The sequence below is a fragment of the Artibeus jamaicensis genome, unplaced genomic scaffold (genome assembly GCF_021234435.1).
Source record: "Artibeus jamaicensis isolate MK-2021 breed Jamaican fruit bat unplaced genomic scaffold, CSHL_Jam_final scaffold_833, whole genome shotgun sequence".
Taxonomy (NCBI): Eukaryota; Metazoa; Chordata; class Mammalia; order Chiroptera; family Phyllostomidae; genus Artibeus; species Artibeus jamaicensis.
The window spans coordinates 7,732,879-7,759,104 of record NW_026522056.1 but is presented as its reverse complement, the minus strand read 5'-3'; the positions used below and the strand labels follow the sequence as shown (position 1 = coordinate 7,759,104).

The 26,226-nt window shown below is 38.5% G+C and overlaps 2 protein-coding genes and 1 pseudogene across 2 annotated transcripts in view; 2 read left to right on the top strand and 1 right to left on the bottom strand.

The window, feature by feature from the left end:
* Positions 1-9,328, top strand: part of ADAM9 (ADAM metallopeptidase domain 9) — a 104,324-nt gene extending 94,996 nt beyond the window's left edge. The window contains exons 20-22 of the mRNA XM_037166907.2: positions 254-341; positions 5,743-5,810; positions 7,541-9,328. Coding sequence (XP_037022802.2) covers positions 254-341; positions 5,743-5,810; positions 7,541-7,634 — 250 coding nt within the window. The 3' untranslated portion in view covers positions 7,635-9,328. The remainder of the gene's footprint in view (positions 1-253; positions 342-5,742; positions 5,811-7,540) is intronic.
* A 4,622-nt stretch (positions 9,329-13,950) lies between these two features.
* The window catches only part of ADAM32 (ADAM metallopeptidase domain 32), a 119,588-nt gene continuing 107,312 nt past the window's right edge, over positions 13,951-26,226 (top strand). The window contains exons 1-2 of the mRNA XM_053660079.1: positions 13,951-14,008; positions 22,987-23,066. Coding sequence (XP_053516054.1) covers positions 13,951-14,008; positions 22,987-23,066 — 138 coding nt within the window. The remainder of the gene's footprint in view (positions 14,009-22,986; positions 23,067-26,226) is intronic.
* On the bottom strand, positions 18,147-20,728 carry LOC119065012 (phosphatidylethanolamine-binding protein 1-like; annotated as a pseudogene).

The window sequence follows — 26,226 nt, the reverse complement described above, 5'->3', positions numbered from 1 at the left end:
CAAATTTTGTAATTTTTTAGAATTTCAGTTTATTCCATTGTGTAATGGGGTTAATAAAATTTTCTAATACTCTAAGGATTAAAAATGCGTGAAAGCTTAAAAATGCTGGGAAAAATTTAGGTAGCATCATGGTCATCATTATTACCACTGCCAACATCATTATTCTGTTTTGGGGAAAATGCAAGGTATGTGTAATATGTCATGTAGAAGTGTTTTCATCTCAGTGCAGCTCAAAAGTCATTTTGTCTTTCAGGTCAGATAGCAAAAATCAAGGAAAGGTTTCTAGACATCCAGCGAATGCCCCTCGGCATGTTTCTCCAGTGACTCCTCCCAGAGAAGCTGTAAGTTTAAAATGAAAAATTCTATTTCTTTACTATTATTATAGTTTCACATTTTTCAAGATGAAAAAAACAGTTGTCACATAGGTACAGACAGTTGTTGAGAATTTAGGAATGTGGTCTGTAGGTGGCCTCTGGGTTAAAGGTTTACCAACAGGGTCCCTGGCTCAGAGGAGAGGGAAGACATTCAGGTAACAGGAGTGCCTTGCCTCGGAACCAAGACTGGGAAGTGAAGGGGGATTCAAGCTCTCCCTGGTTTTTCCTTGTCTGCTCTTTCTGTTTTCAATGCCTGGCTTCCCTGGGGCATGTTGCCAAAGGCCGGGTGCTGAGCTCCGGAATGCACTTCACTGTCTCGGCAGTGGGAGAACCACCACCGCTCCTCTGCATGTCTTAGGAGGAGGTTTGGCGATAATGACATCCATTTTCTCAGCTGCATATATTCCTAAGAAGTATGTAATGTTACTTTATATATTTATGCAATATTTAAAAAATTATTTATTTTTCAATAAAATAATTCAAATATAAAATAATTTAGATTTTAAATAATATATTCATATAAAATATTTCCAAGTCACATCTTCCTCCATCACCATATTTTTGACCCTTTACCCATTACTGCCCTCCTGCCCCACTTCCCTCTGGTAACCACCGTATTGTCTGTGTTACGAGTTTTTGTTTGCTTTGTTTTCAGATGTAGATCTGAAAACATCTACATCTTTGTCAATACTTGTCAGACTTTTATAAAGTCTTTCCACTTTATGTGTAGTGAAATGATTAGATATCCTTCCTCATGTTTTATATATATTCTATTCCTTTTCCCTAGTAAAAAAGAAACAAAAAATTATTATGCACTTCTTCTTCCTTAATTATATATTTCCAAGATTTTCCATATCACTACATATATAGGATAATCATACAGTCCCTACATACAGAAGTTAGAAATGACATACATGCTCTTCACCGTTGACGTATTTTTATTATGATAAAATACACATGCCGTAAAATTTGCCATTTTAATAAATTTTAAGTGTACAGTTTAGTGACCTTACATTTACAGTGTTGTGCAGTCATCACCGCTATCTTGTTAAAAATCTTTTTCATTACGCAGAACAAAAATTTTGTACCATGAAGCAATAACTCCCATCTCTCCTCCCTTTTAAATTTGAAAATCTACTTTCCCATTTATACAGAAAGGCTACTGGAACTTGATAGGGATTATGTTGAGTCTGTAGATCACTTTGGGTTGAGAGAGTTTGACAATACTGAGTCTTTGAAACCACAAACACTAGTTGTCTTTCTGTTAATTTAGGTCTCATTTAAATTTTTCAGTAATGGGTTGTAATTTTCACTGTTTAAGTTTTTTACCTTCTTGATTAAATTTATTCCTAGGTATTTTATCCTTTTGGCCGCTATTGTAAATGGAATTGCTTTCTTAATTTCCTTCTCAGATTGTTCATTGCTGGTGTTATAGAAACAAAATTGATTTAGGCATGTTTATTATATATTTTGCATCACTGTTGAATTCATTTGTTAACTCTAGTAGCTTTCTTTGGAGTTTTCTATTTATATATAGGATCATATTATCTGTGAATAGAAATGGTCGTACTTCCGTTTGTCCAGTTTCAGTACCACTTATTTACTTAGGTGTTTATTCCAACTGTCCTGGCTAGACCTTCTAGTACTATGTTCCATAGCAGTGGTAATATCGGCATCTTTGTATCATTTCTGATTTTAGGGGGATGCTTTCAGTTTCTTTGGCGCATTTAAAAATTTCTCTATGTTCTTCTAGTGAATCTTTGTTGTTGATGTTTAGAAGTCCTTAAGGCAGTCCTAGAGAACTGTTTTCACATTTTCAGCTGTTGGTAGAGTCCTTATGTACAAAAAAGAGACTGGGAAAAACAATCTCATCTGAAATCTATTTAAAAAATTTATTAATATGGCAATATCAGCTTTTTGGGGGTTTAATATTGACCTTATATCTTTTTGTGTCTCAGCTCTAGATTTTTGTTTTATGTGTACAGTGAGGTCTGTGTAAAACGTTTCATGGGTAAATAGTCCTTTTTTTCTGATAGCTTCTTATCTTTATTTGCATGTATAACTTGGGCCCTTTTGCTCCTCTTTTATGTTTTTATTGTTGCAAATTGCCCTTTTTACAAGTGGGTTTGTACCAAATTGAATTAGCTGTAGTTATTTTAGGTGTTTCCCCTTTTAACTTTTGTGTTATCATATTTATTTATTATTTTTTTTAAAATTATTTTATTGTTCGTTTACAGTTGTCTGCATTTCCCCCATCACTCCCCCCACCCTAGCCCAACCCCCGTCTCTTCCATGTAATAAGTGTTTAATACCCTGTTTTGAAATAGAGTTGCCACTGATTCTGTTTGTCATCTTAAAGTTCGTGTGCTCCTTCCAACATTATCTGTAATGCAGTTCTTGGGGTGGGGAACTCCTGCAGCTTTTGTTTGTCTGGGAAAGCCTCCGATTCTCCTGCGTGGCTGAGGGATAACTTTGCTGGATGATAGAGTACTCTTGGCTGGTAGTTTTTGTATTTCAATATTTTGAATATGTCATTCTCTTTCTCCCGGTCTGTAGAATTTCTGCTGAGAAATCCGATGCTAGCCCAGTGGGGGTTTCTTTGTAGGTTACTGTCTTTTCTCCTTCTGGCTGCCTTTAGAATTTTTGTTTATCATTGACTTTTGACAGTCTTAATATAGTATGTCTCAGAAAAGTTTATTTTTGTATGGAGATAATTGTGTTATGTTAGTTTCTTATATTTTTATGTTGAGTTCAACCCCCAGCTTTTGGAAGTTCTCCTCTAGTATTTCTTTAAACAGGCTCTTTCTTCTTATTAGGTACCCATTATCCTTATGTTGCCCTTCTTAATGGAGATCAATAATTCTGTTTTTTCCATTTAAAAAATCTTAGTTTTCTTTTATTTTCTACCTGAATTATTATTTCTTTTTTTTTAAGAAGAGAAATAATTAACTTTAATTACATATGTGCATATGGCAACTTCATCTTTGTGAGACATTTGAAAACATTCAGTGAAAATGATGTATGACACACTGAGCTAAAGATAAGGTAAAACACCTGAGGCTTCAGAGAGGGGGAAAGTTATTGCAGCATGGTAAGAAAGTCATATATTTAATAATTAGATATTTGCCCTGCTGTATAGATACGTCACAAAAAGTCATTTTTGGCAATAGCCCTTATTATGGGCAAGGCCCTCGATTTAGATTTTTCTGAGTAGTTAAGGGAGGGGCAGAATGTTTTCCTGAGCCCACAGGTCCTTGATTGCCTTCAGCTTAAAATAATTCACATGCCAAAGTACCACATCTTGGGGAAGTTTGTTTTGAAACATGAATTATTATTTCTAATGCATTTCTCATCTCATTAATTGAGTGCTTCAGCCCTAGATTTCTGTTTGGTTGTCTTCTAGAGTTTAAATCTCTTTCGTAAAGTACTTCTTTCGTTCATTAATTTCTGAGCTCATCAAACTACCTTTCTGAATTTTTTTGGTATCTTGCTGAGTTGCTTCATAACAGCTATTTTGAATTCGCTATCATTTAGATCACAATCCTTTGTCACTTTGAGTTTGGTTTCTGGAAAATTGTTCATCTTTTTGTGATAACCATGTTACTGTGGTTGTTCATGGGTTGTACTGTTGTTTGTGACCAGTGAGTATGTACCCCATTCTTGTTAATAGCTCCATACCATTCCATCTTATGGATTTACCGTGGATTCAAAAACAGGTCGTTTCAAATCTTGTTCTCACCACAAATGCAGCATCAGGCATTCTTGTACATAGGTTTTTGCAGACATGTAAAAGTATATGTAAATTCCAAGGAGTGGACTTTATCCCTTTAAAGTGTACCTATAGCTTGTCGGAAGGGGATGGAGACAGTTTTTTTTGCATCATTCCTCTATTTTCACAGTATAAGCAAATCACTTCATGGGGTAAAACCTCCAAAAACATCCCCAGAACAAAATAGATCATCTGTTCCATAGCAGGACCCAGAGAACGTTCAAGCTCATGTTCAACAACACTGTGCATATAGAGCATTTTCTGCCACTGATGGAGCTTTGGTTGAGAGTGGAGAATACCATAGTCAGGAATCTTCATCAGTGATCTAGTAATTTTATCTCATCCTCCCTAAATTTTCCTAATGTAATGTGATTTGTGAAAATTTTTTTTGCTTTTACTTTCTTATTTAAGGCTGTGTTATAGAGTCTCACTTTGTTTCAAAACTTTCAACACCTTGTCAAGGAAGAATATAAGGAATCCCAAAATCCAGGGTTGTAGATTAGTGGTATCTGTAGCACCACTTAGGTACTATATATGTTTGGCAATACAGTTTTGGAAGAGTTTATTTAAAATATATTGACATAGGCAACAAACAACAATTGCTGGAGAGGTTGTGGAGAAAAGGGAACCCTAGTGCACTGTTGGTGGGATTGCAGACTGGTACAGCCACTGTAGAAAACAGTATGGAATTTTCTCAGAAAACTAAAAATGGATCTGCCTTTTGACTCAGCAATTCCACTGCTAGGATTATATCCTAAGAACCCCGAAACACCAATACAAAAGAACCTATGCACCCCAATGTTCCCAGCAGCACAATTTACAATAGCCAAGAGCTGGAAGCAACCTAAGTGCCCATGAGTAAATAAATAGATCAAAAAGCTATGGTACATTTATGGAATTCTATGCAACAGAAAGAAAGAAGGAGCCCCTACCCTTTGCAACAGCATGGATGGAACTGGAAAGCATTATGCTGAATGAAATAAGTCGGGCAGTGAAAGACAAATACCATATGATCTTACCTTTAACAGGAACCTAATCAACAGAGCAAACAAACAAGCAAAATGTAACCAAAGACACTGAAATTGAGAACAGGCTGACAGTGACCAGAGGGGAGAGGGAAGGGAATTTCAGAGGGAAAGGGGAAGAGTTTGCAGGAACAAGTATAAAGGACACACGGACAAAAACAAAGGAGGGTGGAAAGGGGAGGAAGGTGGAGAGGGCTAGGTGAGTGAGCTGCGATGGGAGTAAAAGGCAGAAAACTGTACTTGAACAACAATTAAAGTAAAAATAATAATAAAAAATAAAATAAAATATATTGACATAGGAAATATGTTACCTTTTAACTAAGGTAGTTGGTTATAACTAAGATTATCATACTTTAGTAATATCGACTTTAAAAAATACATAGCCGTAAAATAATTATTTCATATTAAGTGGTAAAGATGTTAAATAAGCAAAAAAATTTTTGATGTTAGCATTATAATTAAGGTATCTAGTCATTGATTTTAAACATATTGGTTACTTTATATGAAAAACAACAAACCGTATAGAAAACATGGTCATGAATGCATTGTGGTAATGACTTTTTTTCTCTTTTAGCCTATATATGCAAACAGATACCCTGTACCAACGTATGCAGCCAAGCAACCTCAGCAGTTCCCGTCAAGGTCTGAAGCGAATTTGCTTAGATTATTTGAGTAGAATAAAATTCAGAGCTAATGTCTAATGTTTTTTCCTTCTATTTTAACTTGCTTTAGGACGTGTATTTATTGCCAACAGATTAGATTAGGGGTGTCAAACTCCTGGTTTGGGCCGAAATAATTTTAGGATGGTATAAATGTAACTACTCCTTAACTGTTAAGGAGTTGAAATTACATTCAGCCCTTTGAAGGCAACCAGGAGGCTGATGGGCCCCCCCCCCCGGCAAAAATGAGTTTGACACCTTTGGATTAGATACGGCACAATTTACAGAAGAGCTTTTAAGAATTTTATGTAAGTTTTGTCATATTCGTACAGTGTCAAATGAAATTTTAAAGAAGCCTCAGCAAGACAGTAAACTGCTGCAGCCGCTGGTGTACATAAGGTTCAGAAAGAAGGGCCTGTGAAGTGCACGGCAGTGGGAAACTGGGTGGGTCGGACTAGGCAGCAGAGAACTACCAGGGAGGTGAGGAATTGTGGGGCCGAGTTCCAGGAGAGGAAGGCAGTCTGGTGATGCTCCCAGCCCGGGGGCCCTCTTTCTGTCGTAGGTGCGTCTGCCCGTTCAGAGTGTGAGCAGTGAGAGATTAGGAAGCCGAGGAGCACTGTCAACAAACTCACAGGGCCGAGGGGACAAAGACTAGAGCCCTGCGAGGAGGAGAAGACACCCCGACAGACATCCCGGGGTTTGCACTGCAACCTCGGGTTACGGGTGAACTAGTCCTCAGTTTATTCCTACAGTTGTTTTTTTAATGTTTGGTCTCCAATTGGGAAAAAAAAAACAGACATAGAAGGAAAAGAAAATGTGACTAAAACCAGGAAAAGCAACTGACCATAGAAACACAGTCAGAGGTCATCCAGTCAACAGAGTTATCAGATAAAGACTTGAAAATAACTGTGGTGATTATCGTATAGAATTAATAGTGAAGATTGAGAATTTCAGCACAGAACTAGAAACTTTTAAGAAAGGGAGCCAAATGAAAGACTCAATAGATGGGCTTAAAATCAGTAAGAAAGAAGAAATTTTTTTTTTACTGTATCACGCAAGATGCATCCCACCCCTTCCATCCCCAAAAGTCTTTTCAAATTACAGCTGAGTTGCACCTCTGAGATGTGTTCTCCTGTATAATCTTTATTATACAATAAGAGTGTGTTCAAATCCAACAGAACATCAAAAGAAGAATATCTAAATTGTGATACACATAACTCACCGGGTAATGCAGTGTGTAACTGGATTAGTGGTATACGAGAACTGATTGAAGTGGTTAAGGAAAGGATATCCACAGGTTAAAGTGTGACGACTGAGAAGGACTGGTAGAGAAGTCATAGCCAGTTTAACTCTGAGAGTTGGATATTATGTTTGAGAGACCTGGAATTTCATCTCCGTGTATATTTGTAAGGTTTATACTTACAGTAATTCACTGCCCTTAAATCCTAACACCACAAGAGGCGCTTAAATGCACAGTCTCCAGAACCTTCACACAACATTATAGATTGTGGAATAGCATTAATGTAATGTCAGTACTCCACTGTAGACTCTCTTTAACCATTGCACATCAGATTAGTAATAATCTCAGAATATAACGTTACACTTAAGAATGGTGAGCGATGTTCAGGATGGTGATATGTTGGGCTTGCAATGAATGTAGCATTGTGCCATTCAGCTGAAACACATGGTTAACTCTGTTTTTTCTTCTCACAGGCCCCCTCCACCGCAACCGAAAGTACCATCTCAGGGAAATTTAATTCCTGCTCGCCCTGCTCCTGCACCCCCTTTATATAATTCCCTCACTTGATTGTTTTCCCTTTCCTCCTGCAGATGTCTTCAGGGAACTGAGATAATACTTTTTTTTTCTTGGTATTTTCTTGAAAATCCTTTCTTCCTGCTGCAACTATGAATGAAAGCAAAACACCGCAAAACAAACTTTTACTGACACAGAAAAGCAGAAAATGGATGGTGGGAATTGAGAAATATGAGAAATTCAACGAAATCAGGGAATTTAGAATAACATTTTCATTTCCATCACTGAATAAGTCTTATTCAGTCATCTGTGAAGTTAATGCACCTAACATGAATTGTTATTTTGAACATGTTACTGTAATGATTCTCAAATTAACTGTATTGGTTTAAGATTTGTTACTGTGTGCTTAAATGTAACTATGAATTTTGACCTTAGTTATCATTAATGTAGTTTCAGGTTGAACATGTGATAATCTAATACCTGTGAAAACTGACTTAACTGCCAATAATATCTAATATTTTTCATCTTGCACAGACTAATCATTATCATGCGCTAGAATCTTGAATAGACATTTGTTCTGTCTTCAGAAGAATGCACAAAACCCACATTTAAGATGTTATAATATTACTTTTTAAGTACAAAATACACTAAAAGTGTATGTGTGTATTCACACACAATTATTATCTTTTATTTTTATGATGTTCTATGGATAAATGATTCTATGGATTAATGATTCTACAGATTCTATGGATAATAGATTCTATGGATCTATCTGTGGATAATGAATATTAGAAAGGTTAATTTAATAATAGAATTCTATTGTGAATCATGTTAAAACATGACATCCTTTTACAATAGCATTATTTTAATAAAGTATAAACTTTAAGGTACGATATATTTAATAGAACTAATCAGATATGCTGTTAATTCATGGCTGTACTAAAGCAGGAGCGATTATATCTTCAGTCAGTGGAGCTGTTACAAAAACCACTTGAGAATTTCATGAGCACTTTAAGTTTAAAATCCGAAACTTCATAGCTTGCTATTAATATAATTTAGAATGTTTACATTGACTAAGGTGTGCTGGAACATGTCGTCTATTGACACTTTTTCAAAGAAATTAGGTTGGAGAGAGAAAGGATGAAAAGATTTTCTTAGATAAGTGCAAAAAAATTACGTGGTGTCTCTGAGGTATCATCCCAACTGTGTTAAAAAAGAATTTTACTATGGAAGCAATGGTATCGATAGTAAAATTTTAAGTACTTAAAAATTTTACATAATCTTTCATAATAAAGTTTAATAATAGGTTTATTAACTGAATTTCATTAGTTTTTTTTCAAAATTTTGGTTTGTGTATATATACATATGCAAATATAACATTTACAATAAATAAAATACTTGAAATTCTGTTTTGTGTTGTCTAGTACTCCCTACTTAGTTATTTATAACATTATGAATTAAAACATTATGCTCTGGCTGGTGTGGCTCAGTGGATTGAGTGCTCCCCTGTGAACCAAAGGGTCGCTGGTTTGATTCCCAGTCAGGGCACGTGCCTGGGTTGTGGGCCAGGTCCCAGTTGGTGGCAGGAGAGAGGCAACCACATGACGTTTCTCTCCCTCATTTTCTCACTCTCCCTCTCTAAAAGTAAATAAAATCTTACAAAGAACATTATACTGGACAAAACTACTATACTACTCAAACTTTTACAGATATTTCACTAATTTTTTAACATATGTCAAACGGTACACAATGGCTTTTTGTTATTAAAGGAAAACATTAGTTTTGAAAAAGATATTTCAGTTCTCTGAAGATGGTACATTGTTTTAACAATCAGATATACATTAAAAGTCATAAATAATTCCAAATGAAGAATCTTCATTTCAGTTTAAATCCCTGAATGAATTCATATAAAACTAAAATATTTGTCTTTCATTGATTTGACTACAATTGTAACTCATATTACTGGAATCTTACAGTTGGTAATATATTAACTATGTAATTTAAAGCTTTTCTCAGAATAAATTCCTTGAATCTTTCAATGTTTAGAAAGTTTTTCTAAATGACTATTTAATCAGTTTAAATCTTTTACTTTCATATATATTTATAAACATATGCTTTTGACTTTGGTTTGCCTTTGATTTATCTTGAATTGCTATTAAAAATTGTTAAATTTTGCCCTGGCTGGTATAGCTCAGTGGATTGAGCATGGGCCTGCGAACCACAGGATCGAGGTTTGATTCCCAGTCGGGGCACATGCCTGGGTTGCAGGCCGGTTCCCTGCAGGCCAGTTCCCAGCACGGGACGCACAAAAGGCAACCATACATTGATGTTTCTCTCCCTCTCTCCTTCCCCCCCTTCCCCTCTAAAGATAAATAAATAATAAAATCTTTAAAAAAATTGTTAAATTTTAGGGTCATAGATCCCACTTCAATCTTTAAAGGGCTTCCTTGCCATCTGCTGACGATGTCTTAATAACCAAGGATAAATTGTATCTAACTTGGGTATAACTATTTGGCTGTATATCCACCTTGTTCAGGGCATTGCGTTTTCCCTTCCTATCAAGCAAATGCCTAGGTCTCTAACAATATAGTAAAGCACAGTGCAGGTTTTCCAAGCGCAAATCAGATTTTATTAAGTTTCAGAAATATTTACTGAAATTCGACCATCTTGCAGGTACTATATTAGACAGTGTGATATATAAGTTTTAGCTGGAATTGCCTCCTGTAATGGAGAGAGCCAGGTACACTAATAAGATTAATATAAGATCTGCTTTATTAAAGATTTATTAAAGGTTGAGGAGAGGGGAAAAGCCAAAGAAATAACTAGAAGTATATTCAAAATTGGCAAGTCTAAGCACTTATTATAATTCTTCTAATGCTATGAAACGAGACCAGATTTTTGCCTCAGCAACTCGGAAAGTGGTGTTAGTGTAGCATCAGCTGCTCCTGTTGAGATACAAACTAGATGTATGTTTGTGTTGCCTTGTCTTAGCTCATGCCATTCTTTTTGGGTTTAGATTGCCCTGTTTAAACCCTATGCATCCATAAAATTGCATGTGAAATGTCGGAGTGAGGGTGATGATTCCCCAAGTGAGCTTTTTTTCGTAACCCCACTCCCTCTGCCCTGCCTTTTCTTTTGTGTGTCTACTTTTCCGTTAGGTAGTATGAGAATTCATTCTTTGGGGTTTGAAAAGAATTAAAAGATAGTGCATATAGGTGGAGACGGGTGAGGCCGAGAGGGGGGAGGCATTGCAGTCTAAGGGAATAAATAATAAGGCAATGTTCATTCAGAAAAGACCAGAGGTCAAGGTGGCCGAAGCACTGGCGGTGGGAGAAAAGAGGTGGCAGCCCGGGTTAGAATGTAGAAAATGTTGAACATCTTTTTGACTAGAATTTTCTATGGGAACATACTGTAATTGGACAAGAAACTTGCCCGTCTCATTCACTACACAAATGAATGTTCATTGTACTGAGAAGTTACTGAACGAGAGGGTCACGAGTGTGAATTTTAGCTAAGGCCCTGGTGGAGAACCAGAGTGATTGGAAGAAACAGTAGATAGAGTCTGGTTAGAAAGTGCATTTGGATAGGTAGGGAAAAACGAGTGAACCATAGCAGGCTGTCTTCCAAAGCATCAGAATCTACTCACGTTCTCCATTCTCAGAATCTAGTTAAGAAACCATCCAGCTAGTTTTTGTTCTTTTAGAAACCTAGCTTTAGTAAATCTATGTATATTTGTGTGTGTGTTCACATATTTTTCTTATTTCCATTTAATTTTTTAAAAATTAAATTTAGGGGACTTCCGCCAAGATGGAGGCATAGGTGGAAGCACTGCACCTTTTCGCACAACTAAGTTTAAAAACAACAAAGTTTTAGCAACAAAAATGCAGCTAAACCACAGAAAATTGAACTACACGGAAGTCTGACAACAACGAACCCTTCAGCCAAACTGGTAAGAGGGGCAGAGCCAGGCAGCAGAGCGGAGTCCCGCAGGAAAGATCCACCAGACCGACCCAGGTGCGCCAGCAGCCATGGGTGGATCCCAGGTGTGGAGAAGCGGGCGGACCCACTGAGGGCGCAAGGCAGTGGACCCACTGAGGGCTGATCACAGTCACACATTCACGCTCAGATAAACCGGTGAAGGAGCTAGCAGTGAGATGGACTGTGCAGGCTCCAGCAGCAGGAAGCAGCAGAGGGAACTGCCATTGTCCCTCTCTTACCCCACCCCCACACACAGCATCACAAACCAGTGACCTGGGTGGCCCCGCCCTGGGAAACAACTAAGGCTCTACCCTTCATACCTAACAGGCACGAACAGGTCAAAACATGGCTCAAGAAGAACTCAGAGCCCCAGAGCTGATAAATCTAAGTGAGGAAGAAATAGCCAAACTTTCAGATGCACAGTTCAAAACACTGGTGATTAGGATGCTCACAGAACTGGTTGATTTTAGTCACAAATTAGAGGAACATATGAAGACTAAACTAATTGAAATGAATGGAAATACACAGGAAACCAATAGTAATGAAAAGGAAACTGGGACTCAAATCAATGGAGTGGACCAGAAGGAAGGAAAAAATGACCAAACAGAAAAATATGAAGAAACAAGAATTCAAAAAAATGAGGAGAGGCTTAGGAACCTTCAGGACATCTTTAAACGTTCCAACATCAGAATTATAGGGGTACCAGAAGGGGAAGAGGAACAGCCATGAGTGGAAAACTTGCTTGAACAAATAATAAAGGAGAACTTCCCCAGTCTGGCAAAGGAAATAGACTTCCAGGAAATCCAGGAAGCTCAGAGTCCCACAGAAGTTGGACCCAAGAAGAAACACACCAAGGCACATCATCATTATATTAGCCAAGATTAAATGAAGGAGAGAATTCTAGAAGCAGCAAGAGATAAGGGGACAATCACCTATAAAGGAGTTCCCATCAGACAGTCAGCTGATTTCTCAAAAGTGACCTTACAGGCAAGAAGGGGCTGGAAAGAAGTATTCCAAGTCATGAAATCCAAAGACCTGCATCCAAGATTGAGCCATCCAGCAAAGCTTTCATTTAGAATGGAAGGGCAGATAAAGTGCTTCTCAGAGAAGATCAAATTCAAGGAGTTCATCATCACTAATTCCTATTATATGAAATGTTAAAGAGACTTACCTAAGAAAAAGAAGATGAAAAATATGAACAGTGAAAGGACAGCATACTCACAGTTACTAAGAACCACAACGAAAACAAAAGCAAACTAAGAGGACAGCTAGATCAGGAGCAGAACCATAGAAATGAAGATCACATGGAGGGTTAGCAACAGGGGAGTGGGAGAAGGAGAAGAAGGGAGAAGGTACAGAAAATAAGTAGCATAGATGGCAGGTAGAAAATAACAGGAGGGAGGGCAAGAATAGTATGGGAAATATAGAATCTAAAGAACTTGAGACACGTGGTCATAAACTAAAGGGGGGGAATGGTGAAGGAGGGGTGTGCAGGGTGGAGGGGAATGAAGGGGGGAAATAGAACAACTGTAATGGCATAATTAATAAAATATGTTAAAAATTAAATTTACTGGGGCAACAATGGTTAATACAATTATATGGGTTTCAAGTGTATTCTATTGATGCATCGTCTGTATATCACATTGGGTGCCCGCCACCGGGAGTCAAATCTTCCATTATCATGTATTTGACCCCTTTTATCCCTTACTATCCTTCTGCTCTATTCCCTCTGATTACCGTCATACTGTTTTCTGTGTCTAGGAGGTTTTGATTTTCTTGTTTGTTCATTTGTTGCTTTCAGTTTTATATCTCATAGTGAAGTCATATGGTTAATTTTTTTCTGATATTTTGCTTACTATGATATTCTCAAGATCCATCCATGTTGTCGCAAATGGCAATATTCAATTTTTTTTATGGCTGAGTAGTAGTCCATTGTATATGTACCATATCTTTATCCAATCATCTAGTGTATAGTTTTAATTTCAGAAAGTATTAATGTTCGTTTTTTCAAGCAGCTGGGTGTGTCTGATACAAATCGCATAATGAACGTGTTAGCTCTTCCAGGTTCGTGAATCAACAGCAAGTCAGATTTGCAGGACGACAGTTGGGAAGGAGCGGCTGAGATGGGTAACTTTAGAGGAGTAACAGGCCACCCGGTGGGGCAGGCGTTGGGGAAGGGGGCGGGATTGACCTCAGGCGTGGGCTGATTAGAGGGCTGCACACCTGCGGGCTGCAACGCCCCAACCGCTGAGGCCTCGCGAGAACGCGCTCTGGGGCGTGCGTACGGGAGGAGGCCCTGGGGCTCCGCGCGACCCCTGCGGTCCGGTGGGACGCCTTCCTAGCCAACCAACGGCTGTACGCTCAGCAGTGGCCCGGAGCCGAGGACACCAGCATGTTCCCCGTAATGTTATTCTTTGCTGGTCTCTGTGGATTGCTCACGTCCACACCCGGTAAGTCAATGGGAGACCCAGTTATTCTGGTCTGGGGCGGAGGAAGAGTTTTCTTTCAACTCACACCAGCTTCCGTCCAAGTCAGACTGGGGCCTAACCCCATTAAAAAGTCGGGGGCTTTACCTGCTTTTTGGTTTTGTTTGCCCCGTCACCCAGGCTGTGTTTGGACATCTGGCCTTCGAAGTGACGGAGAGAAGATATCAATAAGCTCAAGGACAAATCCTTTCCTCTCTGAATTTGGGTTTGGCCTTTCTTGCAGGCTTGTCATGCACGTCATCAAACTGCCTCAAAATTACTTGCACTCCAAAGCACCCAAAAAACTTTTCGAACTCCACTCAAACTCAAAAAAACCCCGACTTTCCTCAGCTGTCATTTGTCTCAACACTTATCTTGCATACAGTGTTAATTTGTTCTGCAATACAAGATAATATTTGAAGCAACAAATGAGTTTGATTATTGTGAGTCAAATTTTGGTTCAGAAGTGGGGCACTTCCATGAAAAAGGCAGGTGGAATTTAGTTTCCACCGTTCCCCACGTTGTTTCCTTCAGGGCAGGCACATCTTTCCAATATCCAGTTCCATTATAGTTCTTGTTACCCTTCCATAGGGACATGTTAGAGAGGTTACATTGTAGTCATGCAGACTCCACCACCGCATGAACTCAGTTTATTTAAGTGTATTTTACTGATTATGCTATTACAGTTGTCCCGTTTTTTTTTCCCCTTTCTCTCCCTCCTCCCTGCACCCTCTATCTCCAGTATTTCCCACAGCCCCACCTTAGTTCATGTCCATGGGTTGTACATATAAGTTCTTTGGCTTCTCCATTTCCTATACTATTCTTGACCTCCCCCTGTCTATTTTGTACCTACCAATCATGCTTCTTATTCCCTGTTTATTTTTCCCCCATTCTCCCTCCTCTCTCTCCCCACTGATAATCCTCCATGTGATCTCCATTTCGGTGACTCTGTTCCTGTTCTAGTTGTTCGCTTAGTTTTAGTTTTTCAGTTTCAGTGGTTGATAGTTGTGAGTTTGTTTTCATTTTACTATTTATAATTTTTGATCTTCTGTTTCTTAGATGAGTCCTTTTAACATTTCATATAATAATGGCCTGTTGATGATGAACTCCTTTAACTTGACCTTATCTGGGAAGCACTTTATCTGCCCTTTCATTCTAAATGATAGCTTTGCTGGAATAGAGTAATCTTGGGTGTAGGTCCTTGCCTTTCATGACTTGGGATACTTCTTTCCAGCTCCTTCTTGCCTGTAATGTTTCTTTTGAGAAATCAGCTAATAGCCTTATGGGAACTCCTCTGTAGGCAACTCTCTCCTTTTCTCCTGCTGCGTTTAAGATGGTCTCTTTATTTTTAATCTTGGGTAACTTAATGATGATGTGCCTTGGTGTGATCCTCTTTGAGTCCAATTTCTTTGGGACTCTCTGGAATTCCTGGACTTCCTGGACTTCTATTTTCTTCACCAGACTGGGGGGAAGTTTTCCTTTATTATTTTTTCAAATAAGTTTTCAATATCTTGCTTTTCCTCTTCTCCTTCTGGCACCCCTACGATTCAGATGTTGGTATGTTTAAAGTTGTCCCAGAGGTTTCTAACCCTGTCATTTTTTTTGCATTCTTGTTTCTTCATTCTGTGCATGAACTCACTTTTGAATCATACAAGAGCATATAGCTATAGGCATCTAATGGAAGTTAACTTAATGTTTTACCAGGAACATTCATATTTTCAAAACATAAGGAAAGGTTACTAGTCAATGTCTAAATCTGAGTAAGGGTTATATACCTTTATGAGCAAGAAGGTCCCAGTGGAAGGTAATTATCTCTGGGGCATGTTTTCCAGAGGGAAGGCAGTGTGTGTTTCATAGAAGCAAAAGCAGAACTGTACCAGTCAAGTTTTTTCATCCCTTTGGGGATAGAGATCAGGCCACCAACCCAGGAACCTCAAGAGCATGCTTTGCTGTGGTACAGACCCAAAAGCCCGTGAGATTTTCAGGTTCAGAAAGCTTCTGTAGGGTAGGAACAAAAGGGTGTAATAAATTGTAATTTTTAGCATGTAGATTACAAAAACAGGCCAAATCAAGAGCTTTTAAAATTATTAACAGGAGCCATTGTAAGAACTCAAGAAAGGTAGCTGGTATACTAGCTAACATGTGAGTTCTAAGTGAAATAAAAGTTGATGAGCTAGAGATTATAAGAATAGCATGTAAGAATATAAGAATAGTAGTTTTCTTATAACTTACCACTATAACTTATAGTGGTAAGACCCGAATGACAAGGTCTTACCACTGTAAGTTACATATTGTCATGCACTTTCAGCACATAGAAAAGTGGATAAAAGATTCTTTTGGCAAATTGTGCAGAGGAAAAAGCATGAGGTTGTATTGGCCTGGTCCAGAAGCTTAGGAAAGCTGTCTATTCAGATGGTGTCTGCTGCTTCTGCTCCTTGGAAATGTTGAGCTTTAGGCCTGCACCAGGGGCAGATTGTCATGTAGGTGTTGGACCTTTCTTCAAATGAGGAGCATGAGTCCAGGAATCAATGCCTCTAAATTTGGCTGGTGAGGTCCCTTGGCCTGGGTTGTAGAGCATCCTTGTGGAGATGGCTTTTCCAATGGACAAAAGCTCAAGGATGTCAGTTGTGGAGCAGGTCTTCATCTCCTGGGAGTGTGCTCTGAAAATACTGCTGGACTAGTTGGCTGCTTTTCTTTAAAGCCTCAATTAATCCCTGGCACTAAGACAATATACGAGGTCTGTCCAGAAGTATCCAGCCATGTAATATGAAAAATAGGAAGATGTACTGAAGAACGTACAAGATACAGGAAACATTGTACATAGGATAATGATACCTCAGTCCCCTTCAAAGTAGGCACCCTGGGAACTCACACAGTTCTCCCAATTGCCATCAGCTACTCCATTGTATTTTTCCTGAATCTCATCAATGATCTGAAATCTCTTCCCTTTCAAAAGTTTTGGGAAAAGCCAGAAGTTGCAGGGAGCCAAATCTGTGCTGTAGTGGGGCTGAGTCACTTGGGTGACTTGATGTTTCACTAAAAACTCTGCATGAGACATAATCTATGAGCAGGGACATTGTCATGATGAAGCTGCCAATCACCATTTTTCTATAGCTGTGGCCTTCTGAATCATCCAAATAGTTTCCACAGAGGAATGCCCGGGCTTAATTCAAAATTCGATGCAAATTCATTGGTCTCCTTGCTCAGTTATTTTCTCTCAGTTATTTTGAGTGTGACAGCCACACAGTACACATGCTCACTCAATGGCGTCCACCACCCCCACTGACTAGTACACTGAAGTCATTATTGGCCATGCATGCTCATTTCAGTCCCCTCTCCTTGGCTGCTAGGTTACATCAGTTTTGTGCAAACTGTTCTCATTGTGTTATCAACAAAAAAGTTCACCAGTTTGATTTCTGGTCAGGGCATAGGCCTAGGTCGCGTATTCTGTCCCAGTTGGGGCAATTACAAGAGGCAAACGATTGATGTTTCTCTCTCATATTATGTTTCTCTTTCTTTTTTTATCCTCTTCCCCCTCTCTAAAAAATATCAATAAGCATGTTTTTGTGTGAGGGTTAAAAATAAAAGGAGCCGGAGTGGGACACTGACACCTAGAGAGATGTACCATATTGGGTGTTAGTGGGCATGCCAGCTTCTTGTTGTCTGGTGAGGACAGAGCTGTGAAGACAGATCTCAGAAGGTGCCGCCATGTCCAATTCTGGACTTGGGCTCACAAAGGCAGATGCAGTGAATTGTGTTTTTTTTTCCTTTTAACCTTCCTTAAACATTTTGTTTTTTGATGCTTTGCTCTATTATTATAGACCTGTTCTTCCTACCCCCATTTTTCTCTTTAAATTATGGGTTTCTATTCTTACATTAACAACTGATGACCCCATCAGAGCATCAAAATATTCCCCAAAGGAGTTAAAATTTTTATCCAAACATAAAACAGGGTGTGTGGCCCTGTACAATATAAAGGATAGATAGAAGGGATTCCCTAAATCCCTATCTGTTCAGGCCTTGCCTGTGAGAATGGGGACAGGGAAGAGGAGAAGTCTATGTGTATCACTGAACTTGAGAACTCTTGGGGCTCCCAGGGTGATTTCTGTCTCCTATCTTTCCTCTACTTCCCAGACAGCTGCTCATAGAGCTTGGGCACAGTCACTCAATTCTGTTGCATTACATGTGCCAGCCACCGGCGACACTGGCTCTGACCTTTTGAGGAATGATAACACCTTGAATTTTCCATGGTGGTCTCCAGATTTGTTGCTGAGAATGAGTTCTTCACACTTCAGCAGCTTGTCCTACTGATAAACCAGTCAGACATAGAGGTGAAGGCATGTGCCCTTGGGAAGCCCAGAGCCCATGTAATCGGGCCACCAGAAAATGGTGCCATTTTCTATATTTGGGGTCCTGCTGGGAGCATCTGGGTCTGTCAAGATCAAGGTGCAAGGGTTTACCTGGATCAAGGCTGTCCCATGCAATACTAGTGGGCTGGTTTTTATCCTGGGTAGGTCTCAGCACTTTGCCTGGCTCGTCAACCTCTGCCCCAGCGTATTTGACCTTCAGTGGGTGCTGTGGTGTCTTGCTCACTTCCTGCAGGCTGAAGGGCCTGGACCACTGAGGTCCATGGGCATTCCAGAGCCCAGCAGGTGGGTGGACAGCTGGGATAGCTGCAGGAGACTAGGTGCAGGTCACCAGTATCAACTTGGAACAGTATTTGGTGATCCACTTTGAGTTAATTTTTGTATATGGTGTCAGGTGGGGTTTCACTTTTTAAAATTCATTTTGATTTCTTTTTATTAACTGTGGCCTGCCATTATTTATTCCTAATAATACTTTCAGCTGTTAAATTCTATCTGTGCTAATGTTAACATTACTACATCAGCTCCTCTTTGATTAATATTTGTTGTGAACATACTTCCCCATTTTATGTGACAAAGCCTATTAGTATCTGTTTTTGCCTACATTGCTTGGCCTTTTTCCATTAAGCTGGGTCGATTAGCTCTTGCTCATGGGGTTGAGAAGAAGAAATGTGTCAATTTTGGATCAAGGCAATTGAGTGTATGTATCCCTCTTCCATCTTTTCTGATGCACAGTGACCTTAGAAGCCAGTAGTGCCTGATTATGTCAATCTTTGAAGAGGAGCTCAGGTTGCAAGATCCTGTAGTATCACATGGCCTGAAGTTTAGCCTCTATCAGAGCCCAGCTGTGAGCTAGAAACTTGCATAAAATAAATAGAGTTAGATGGTTATATTAATATCTTGTGGCTACCATGAAAAAGTATACCACTAACTACAGAAATTATTCCTTTGCAGTTCTGGAGGCCAGCAATCCAAAATCAAGATACTGATTCCTTTTGGAAACTGACTTTCATTCCTCTTTCCTAGATTCTGAGGACTGCCAGAAATCCTTAGTATTTCTTGTAGACATATTAGTCTAGTGTTTGTGTGTCTTCATATGGCTGTCTCCTCTGTTCTTCTCCCCTTCTCTTACTTAGAGGACACATGTCATTGGATTTAGGGTCCACCCTAATCTGGAATGGTCTCACCTCAAATCCTTAGCTAATAACACCTTTCAAAGATTCTTTTTTCCAAATAAGGTTGCATCCACAGGTTCTGAGTGGACATATCTTTTGCTGGGGTGAGGGGAATCATCAGTCAAACCACTGTATATGCCACTGAGGACATGTCTTTGCTTCAGAACCTCAGGGGCTTTTACTGACATTCTCCTAGTGGGGCTTAACACAGGCTCTACTCAGATTTACATCTGCCGCAGATCCTTAGTGCACTATGGTTTCTCCTTGCCTTAAATGAGAAACATAACAGCTGCTTGCACAGAAGCCTCAGTCAGCTGAGTTTTCTTTTACTTTGGCATCTCACAAAGCTGGCAGCCTATGATTTTTCAGTAAAACGGTCAAAGCACCACAGCCATATGTTATGTATGTTGCCTCCAAAATCCAAATGCCTCTTGCCATTTACTATAGAGGTTATTTTCTAGTGTCTCTAGACTACTAGGCCAGTATAAGTGGATTTTTCTTGTGCATAGAGTAGTTAATCAAGACTTTGGCACACCTGCTTCTTGCCAAGGCATCTCATGCACTTGCGAATTCAGGTCTTGTAGGCATGATGTTATGAATGTAGTCTCCAGAGTGATTTCCTCTTAGATGTTATATTAGTTTCCTATTGTTGCTGTAACATTTATTGTCTTACAGTTCTGTAAAATGGGTCTCACTGGGCTAAAATCGAGGGGTTGGCATTGCTCTCTTCCTTCTGGAGGCTGTGGTAGACAATCTGTTTCTTTGCCCTTTCCAAATTTTAATGGCTGTTTGCATTCCTTGTCTTGTGTTCCCTTCCCTCCATCTTTAAAGCCAAGAGCATTGGGCTGAGTTCTTTTCATACTACTGTCTCTCTGGTTCTCTCTTCTGCTTCTCCCCTTCTACTTTTAAGGTTCCTTGTGCTTAAATTATGACCACAATTAATCCAGGATAATCTCTGTATTTTAAGTTCAGCTGATAAACAACATTAATTCTCAATTACTATTTGTCAAGTAACCTAACATGTTCATGGGTTCTTGGGATTAGGACAAGGACATCTCTGGGAGGGTTATTCTCTCCACCACAGAGTGTGGTGCGTGTGGAGTCTCAGCAGAAGCAGAGCTAGAGATGACAAACACCTGAGGCGACATGGCTAGCGAAGGCATCATGGCGTCACTGCCAACCAAGTGACAATGCAGACTTGCTGTGGCAATTCTCTGCTTATTGGGAGAGAGAAAGCCACCTTTTCCTACCCACGGTTACATACAGGGGCCAATGCCACTGTTCATTTGCTTTCCTAGAGACCGTATTTTGAACAATATTAGTTATTTCAATCATCACCTGAAATAAATGTAAAACAACTAATCTCTATTATCTCATTTGCCCAGAGCAAACAAATAAAGTGGGGATAAAATAGGGATTACTGACTTTGTATATTTCTTTTTTAAAAAATTTAATTGAATCACTTTTTTATTGTTTTTTCCATTACCATTTATCTCCCTGCACCCTCTTCCACCTCACCCCTCCGGCCACCATCACCAGACTGCTGTCTGTGTCCATGAGTCCTCTTGCTTTTTAGCTCCATCCCTCCACCCCCACCCCAACCTGCTCCCCAGCCCCACCAGAGCTGTCAGCCTACTCTCTGTGAGTCTGTCTCTGTTTTGCTTGTTAGTTCACTTATTCATTAGATTCCATAGTGGGACTACTTTTCTGGATTCAGAAAGACTTTTGGTTTAATTTTTTTGGTGATAGTGAAAGTGATATTCAGAGTTTTCTCTCTGGCCCTTCCTACCATAGTAATTCTCACCCTGTGGGTTAGGTAGGCTAGATGGGGGTTGAACAAGTTACTGATTATTTCTAGTTCCACAGATGGTTCCGTAGCTGGGCAAATTGTGTTAGGGTTAACTTGCAGACCTACGAGTACACTCATAGATTTGAGCATTAATCACCTGACTTTTTCTGGTAAGCATTTTTTAGGTCCTCAAAAATTACTATTAGCATAGATCCAGTATTCATTATTCTATGGAAGGCTTAGTAATTGGATTTTCATTTTGTGGATCCAATCTGAGGATTTTTTCTTCTAATTGATCAGTTCATCCTACTTACATGTATTGATATGACAGATTTTTAATCTCTATGCTTCTTATTTATGTCTTACTTTATTGATCTCATGCTTCTGTTTTGGTAAAAAGTCTTGCCATAAAAATCTGTGACAATTTGTTTTTTGGATGCCTTGTGTATTCTCTCACCCCTTAATTTGGAATATTTATAATCTATTTTATATAATAGATTTAATCCTTTATTTAGGTAGTAGTAACTAGTGATTCCTCATTGTGATTAGGAAATTTAGTATTTTACTAAATACTAAAATTTTCTCCTTCTCTCCCCTTTATTACAGGACTGTGGTTTTAACTCTTCTATACCTTTATAGAAGGTTATTAAACACTAGTTATTAAACACTAGGTTTCTACTTCTACCACTCGATTTTCAGCTTTAAGTCAGATTTTTTTGCCCACAGTGCAATAAATTTGAGGAACTCAGTATGCACATATGGTACCCCTCTTCTTCTGCTATACTTTGTGACATTATTATATATATATATTTTTTATTCTGCTTATGTAATCATAGTTTATGACATTTGCATTTAATTGAATGACCACAATTTCCATAGTTGCTTTAACCTTTATTCTATATTTAAGTTTATTTAATGCTCACTATTACTAGGCCTTTTTCCTCAACTCTGTTTTTATCTTTATTGGGAGAAGTTCATCTGCCTTTCATGAAGGCATGTGTGAGCTATGTTACTTCAGTTTTTGCTTGTAGATATCTGTCTTTTGTCTCCATGTTTCAATAACAATTTTTCTGGGTAAAACATTCCTGGTTCTATACTTTTTTTCATGAAGATCTTAAAAAGGCATTGTTATTCAGTTTTTTTTAACATTGAATACTATTTTAAAAAATTCACAAGCCAGCCTGCTTTTCTCCCTGACCCCGATATGATTTTCTTTTCCTTTTCCTTTTGTGCTAACATGCCCATAGGATTATTTCTTTGTCTTAGCCAACAATTTAAGTAGAATAATCTCAGTTTTAATTAATTGTTATTGGATTTTACTATATTACAGTATACTCTCCAGCCTATTGTTTAAATCTTTTAATTCAGGAAAATTTTCTTGAGGTTTATCTATGATTATTTTTAATATTTTCTGTTTTGTTAGGGAACAGCAAATTTTGTGTAAGTTGATAGTTCCTTCCCTGTGTTTTTTATGGTGTATTATAACTGTTGTGTCTGTTTTTAAATTGTTTCAAAGATCTTTATAGGAGTATACAGTGATAACTCGTATTTGCGTAAGTGAATCTTACAAAAGACCCTGAACAAAGATTTAGTCAGGTTTAAGACACAGTTATTAACTGTATTTTATTTCTTCAGGTTCTCAGAATTCATCTGTCCAGATTATATTTCCAGAGAAAATCGAAACAAATACAAGTGATAATTCAGAACTAGAAAATGTAAGATATATTTTACAATCAATGTTATAGTATGAAATTTCTTATTTTTATCCTATAGCAGTGAAATATATCAGTCCTATTATAGTAGGGAACATAAGTTCCCAGTATTGCTTCTAATAAGGAATTTAAAGTTTTAATGGCAAAAGCAAATACGTACCTTAGAACGTTCTGTTTTGTTTAATGTTTGTCATTTCCTCATGGTGAAACTATTAAAAGTTCAAATACAGAAAATAATGTAGAAAAATTAGGGTCTTATATGAGTTATATCTAGATGGTTCATATGAAGAGAATAATTTTCTCCAAAAAGGTTAAGGAGAATCTTTTTAAAAATAAAGCCTCCTTCCTTACTCTTTACTGGAGCATGTTCGAGTTGTCAGAGAGGAGCCCTTTATTCTATTATTTTTGTTAGAAAGGGAGATACTTTATCTTATTCATCAATTTATTTAACAAACATTTCTCTGGGCTTGTGTGCACAGCTATATGCTAAGTGTCTTAGGATACAAAAATATGAAAAATGTCTTAGGAGATAAAAAAATAAATCAGACCTTACTTTTGACACTTTCTTTTTAACACTTTTATTCAGGTATAGTTTGCCCACCACAGAATTCACCACTGTGAATGAATACAACTTATTGATTCTTAGTGCACAAAGAGAATTGGGTAAATAAGACCACAATCCAGTTTCAAAACATTGCTGTTGCCTTAAAAAGTTCCTTCATGCCTCTTCGCAGTATTTCTCTGCTTCCATTCTCAGCCCTTGGCACTGCTGAGTTGTTTTCTGTTTCTGTAATTTTGGCTTTTCTGGACATTTCATATGAACAGAAACATGTAATATGTATTTATTGGGCTTTCTTCACTTAGGTTTGTCCATTTGGTAGCACTTATCAGTAGTTCATTAATTTTTATTTCTTAACAGACATTTATAGACCCTGGATTGTTTTCAGATATTGGCTATTATGAATAATTTTGTTATGAACATTTATGTGTGGATGCATATTTTGCTTTTTCTTGAGAAGATTATTAGGAGTGAAAGTGCTATGTCATATGTTAAGTTTATACTTAACATTTAAAGAAACTGCCAAACTGTTTTTCATGGTGGCTGCACAATTTACATTTCCCATCAGCCTCATATGAGGGTTGCAGTTGTGTTTTGTTTTGTTTTTACTTGTTAGCACTTGATGATGTCTCTGTCATTTTTGGTTAGTTATTCTAGTTGGTACCTAGTGTTTTTCATTGTGGCTTCAGTCTGAATCACCCTAATGAAAAGTGATGTTGTGCATCTTTCATGAGCCTCTTAGCCTTTTATATATCTTCCTGGGTAAAACGTTCACTCAAATTTTTTGCCCACTTTTAAATTGAGTTGTTTTCCTCTTTATTTCTGAATTCTAGGAATTGCTTATATAGTCTAAATACAAATCCTTTATCTGATGTATTATTTTCAGTTATTTACTTCCAATTTGTGTCTTGTTTTATTGTTTTCTCACTGGCATTTTTTGAAGCACAAACATCTTCAATTTTAATGATATCCAGTTAATCAAATTTTCTTTTTATGACTCTTGTTTTTGCTGATTGTAACTGAGAGCTCTGTTTTGGATTGGAGTGTGTTCCCTGCTCCCTGAGTTCATATTTGAAGCCCTAATCCTCAATGTGACTGTATTTTGAGATAAGGCCCTTAAGGAGGTAAGGTGAAATGAGTTCCTAAAACTGGTTCCCTAAGCTGATTGGACTTGTGCCTTTTAAGAAGAGGAAGAGATACCTGATACAGACTTCGACCATCGGGGTCCGTGTGTTGTGGCTGCAATGAACACATTCACACGGACTGAAGAAGTCCTGTGGAGAAAAAGGGATGGCATGACTGCTCTCTGAGTGAGAGAGGGCCTGGACCTCTGCCTGGGCAAGCTTTTACTGCTTTTCTGGGCACAGATGGTCCTCATTTACTATGCACAGGTTCACATTAGGTGGTTACCTTTTATAGATAACAAAGGAAAGAATGTTGCTAATTACTTCAAAGAAAAGGATGTTTGCAAATGCATGGGGAAAGTGGTTGAACTGGTTACACTCTATTCTTGGGAGGTTTAGCACAGGCTTTAGGAAGTTACTTTAAAGATATGCAGTAAACACTTGCTGCCTCAATTCAGGGTGAGGGAGTTTAGCAAAAAGCAAGCATCAAAGAAGCCTAAGTACAATGCAGGCCTGCCTGGTTTTACTATGGAAATAGTGTTCCATGGGCTCGGTTCCTGTGTGCTGACTCGCTCCTGCTGGTTTTCTGAATCAGGGGCTAGTCTACATTCGCCACTGCCATGCAGATCGGTTCCCTATAGACACCACTCCCGCTCCCCCTTTTCTCCACCTGAGCACAGGAAAAAGACCATGAGAGGACACAGTGAGAAGGCAGCTATCTGAAAGCCATGTACAGTGGTCTCACCAGAAACCCACCCTGATGGCACCTTAATCCTAGACGTGCAGCTTCCAGAACTGCGAGAAAACAACTTAATTATATTTAAGTCTTTCCATCTGTGGTATTTTGTTAAGGCAGCTCAAACCAACAAATGCAGATCTGTGAAGTAGTGTGCTGCAGTAAGAGATGCCTAGAAATGTAGAAGTAGCTTTGAAACTGGGTGATAAGTAGAGGCTAGAATAATTATGAGCATATGCTAGAAAGAGCCTAGCTAGCCTTGAAATGACTACTGGTACAAACATGAATGCAAGAGGCAGTTCTGCTGAGAACTCAGAAAGAAGAGAGAAGAGCTGTAGAAGAAGCTTCTATCATTTTAGAACAAAGACATATATATATATAATCTATCACGAAAAGAGTGTTGTTTGAAATATGTGCATTACAAGTGTTTCTGGTGAGAGCTCAGATGGGAATGAGGAACAAGTTATTGGAAACTGGAGAAAAGGTGATTGTTTTTATAAAGTGACAAAGAACTTGACTGAATAGTATTCCGGTGTTTTGTAGAAGGTGGAACTTGAACATTCATTTTCCTTCAAAAAAAGGGAGGAATGATGCAAAGGCTATTCAGAATTGACTCATCACAAGCCTTGGAAGCAAAGCTTTTTCCTCCTTGATTTCAGAAGTTGATGACCTTCTTAGTTTCACAGAGCCAGGGTGCCTCCATTCACTGTCTCAGGCAAGGCTGCTATCTGGAGCCATAGGGGT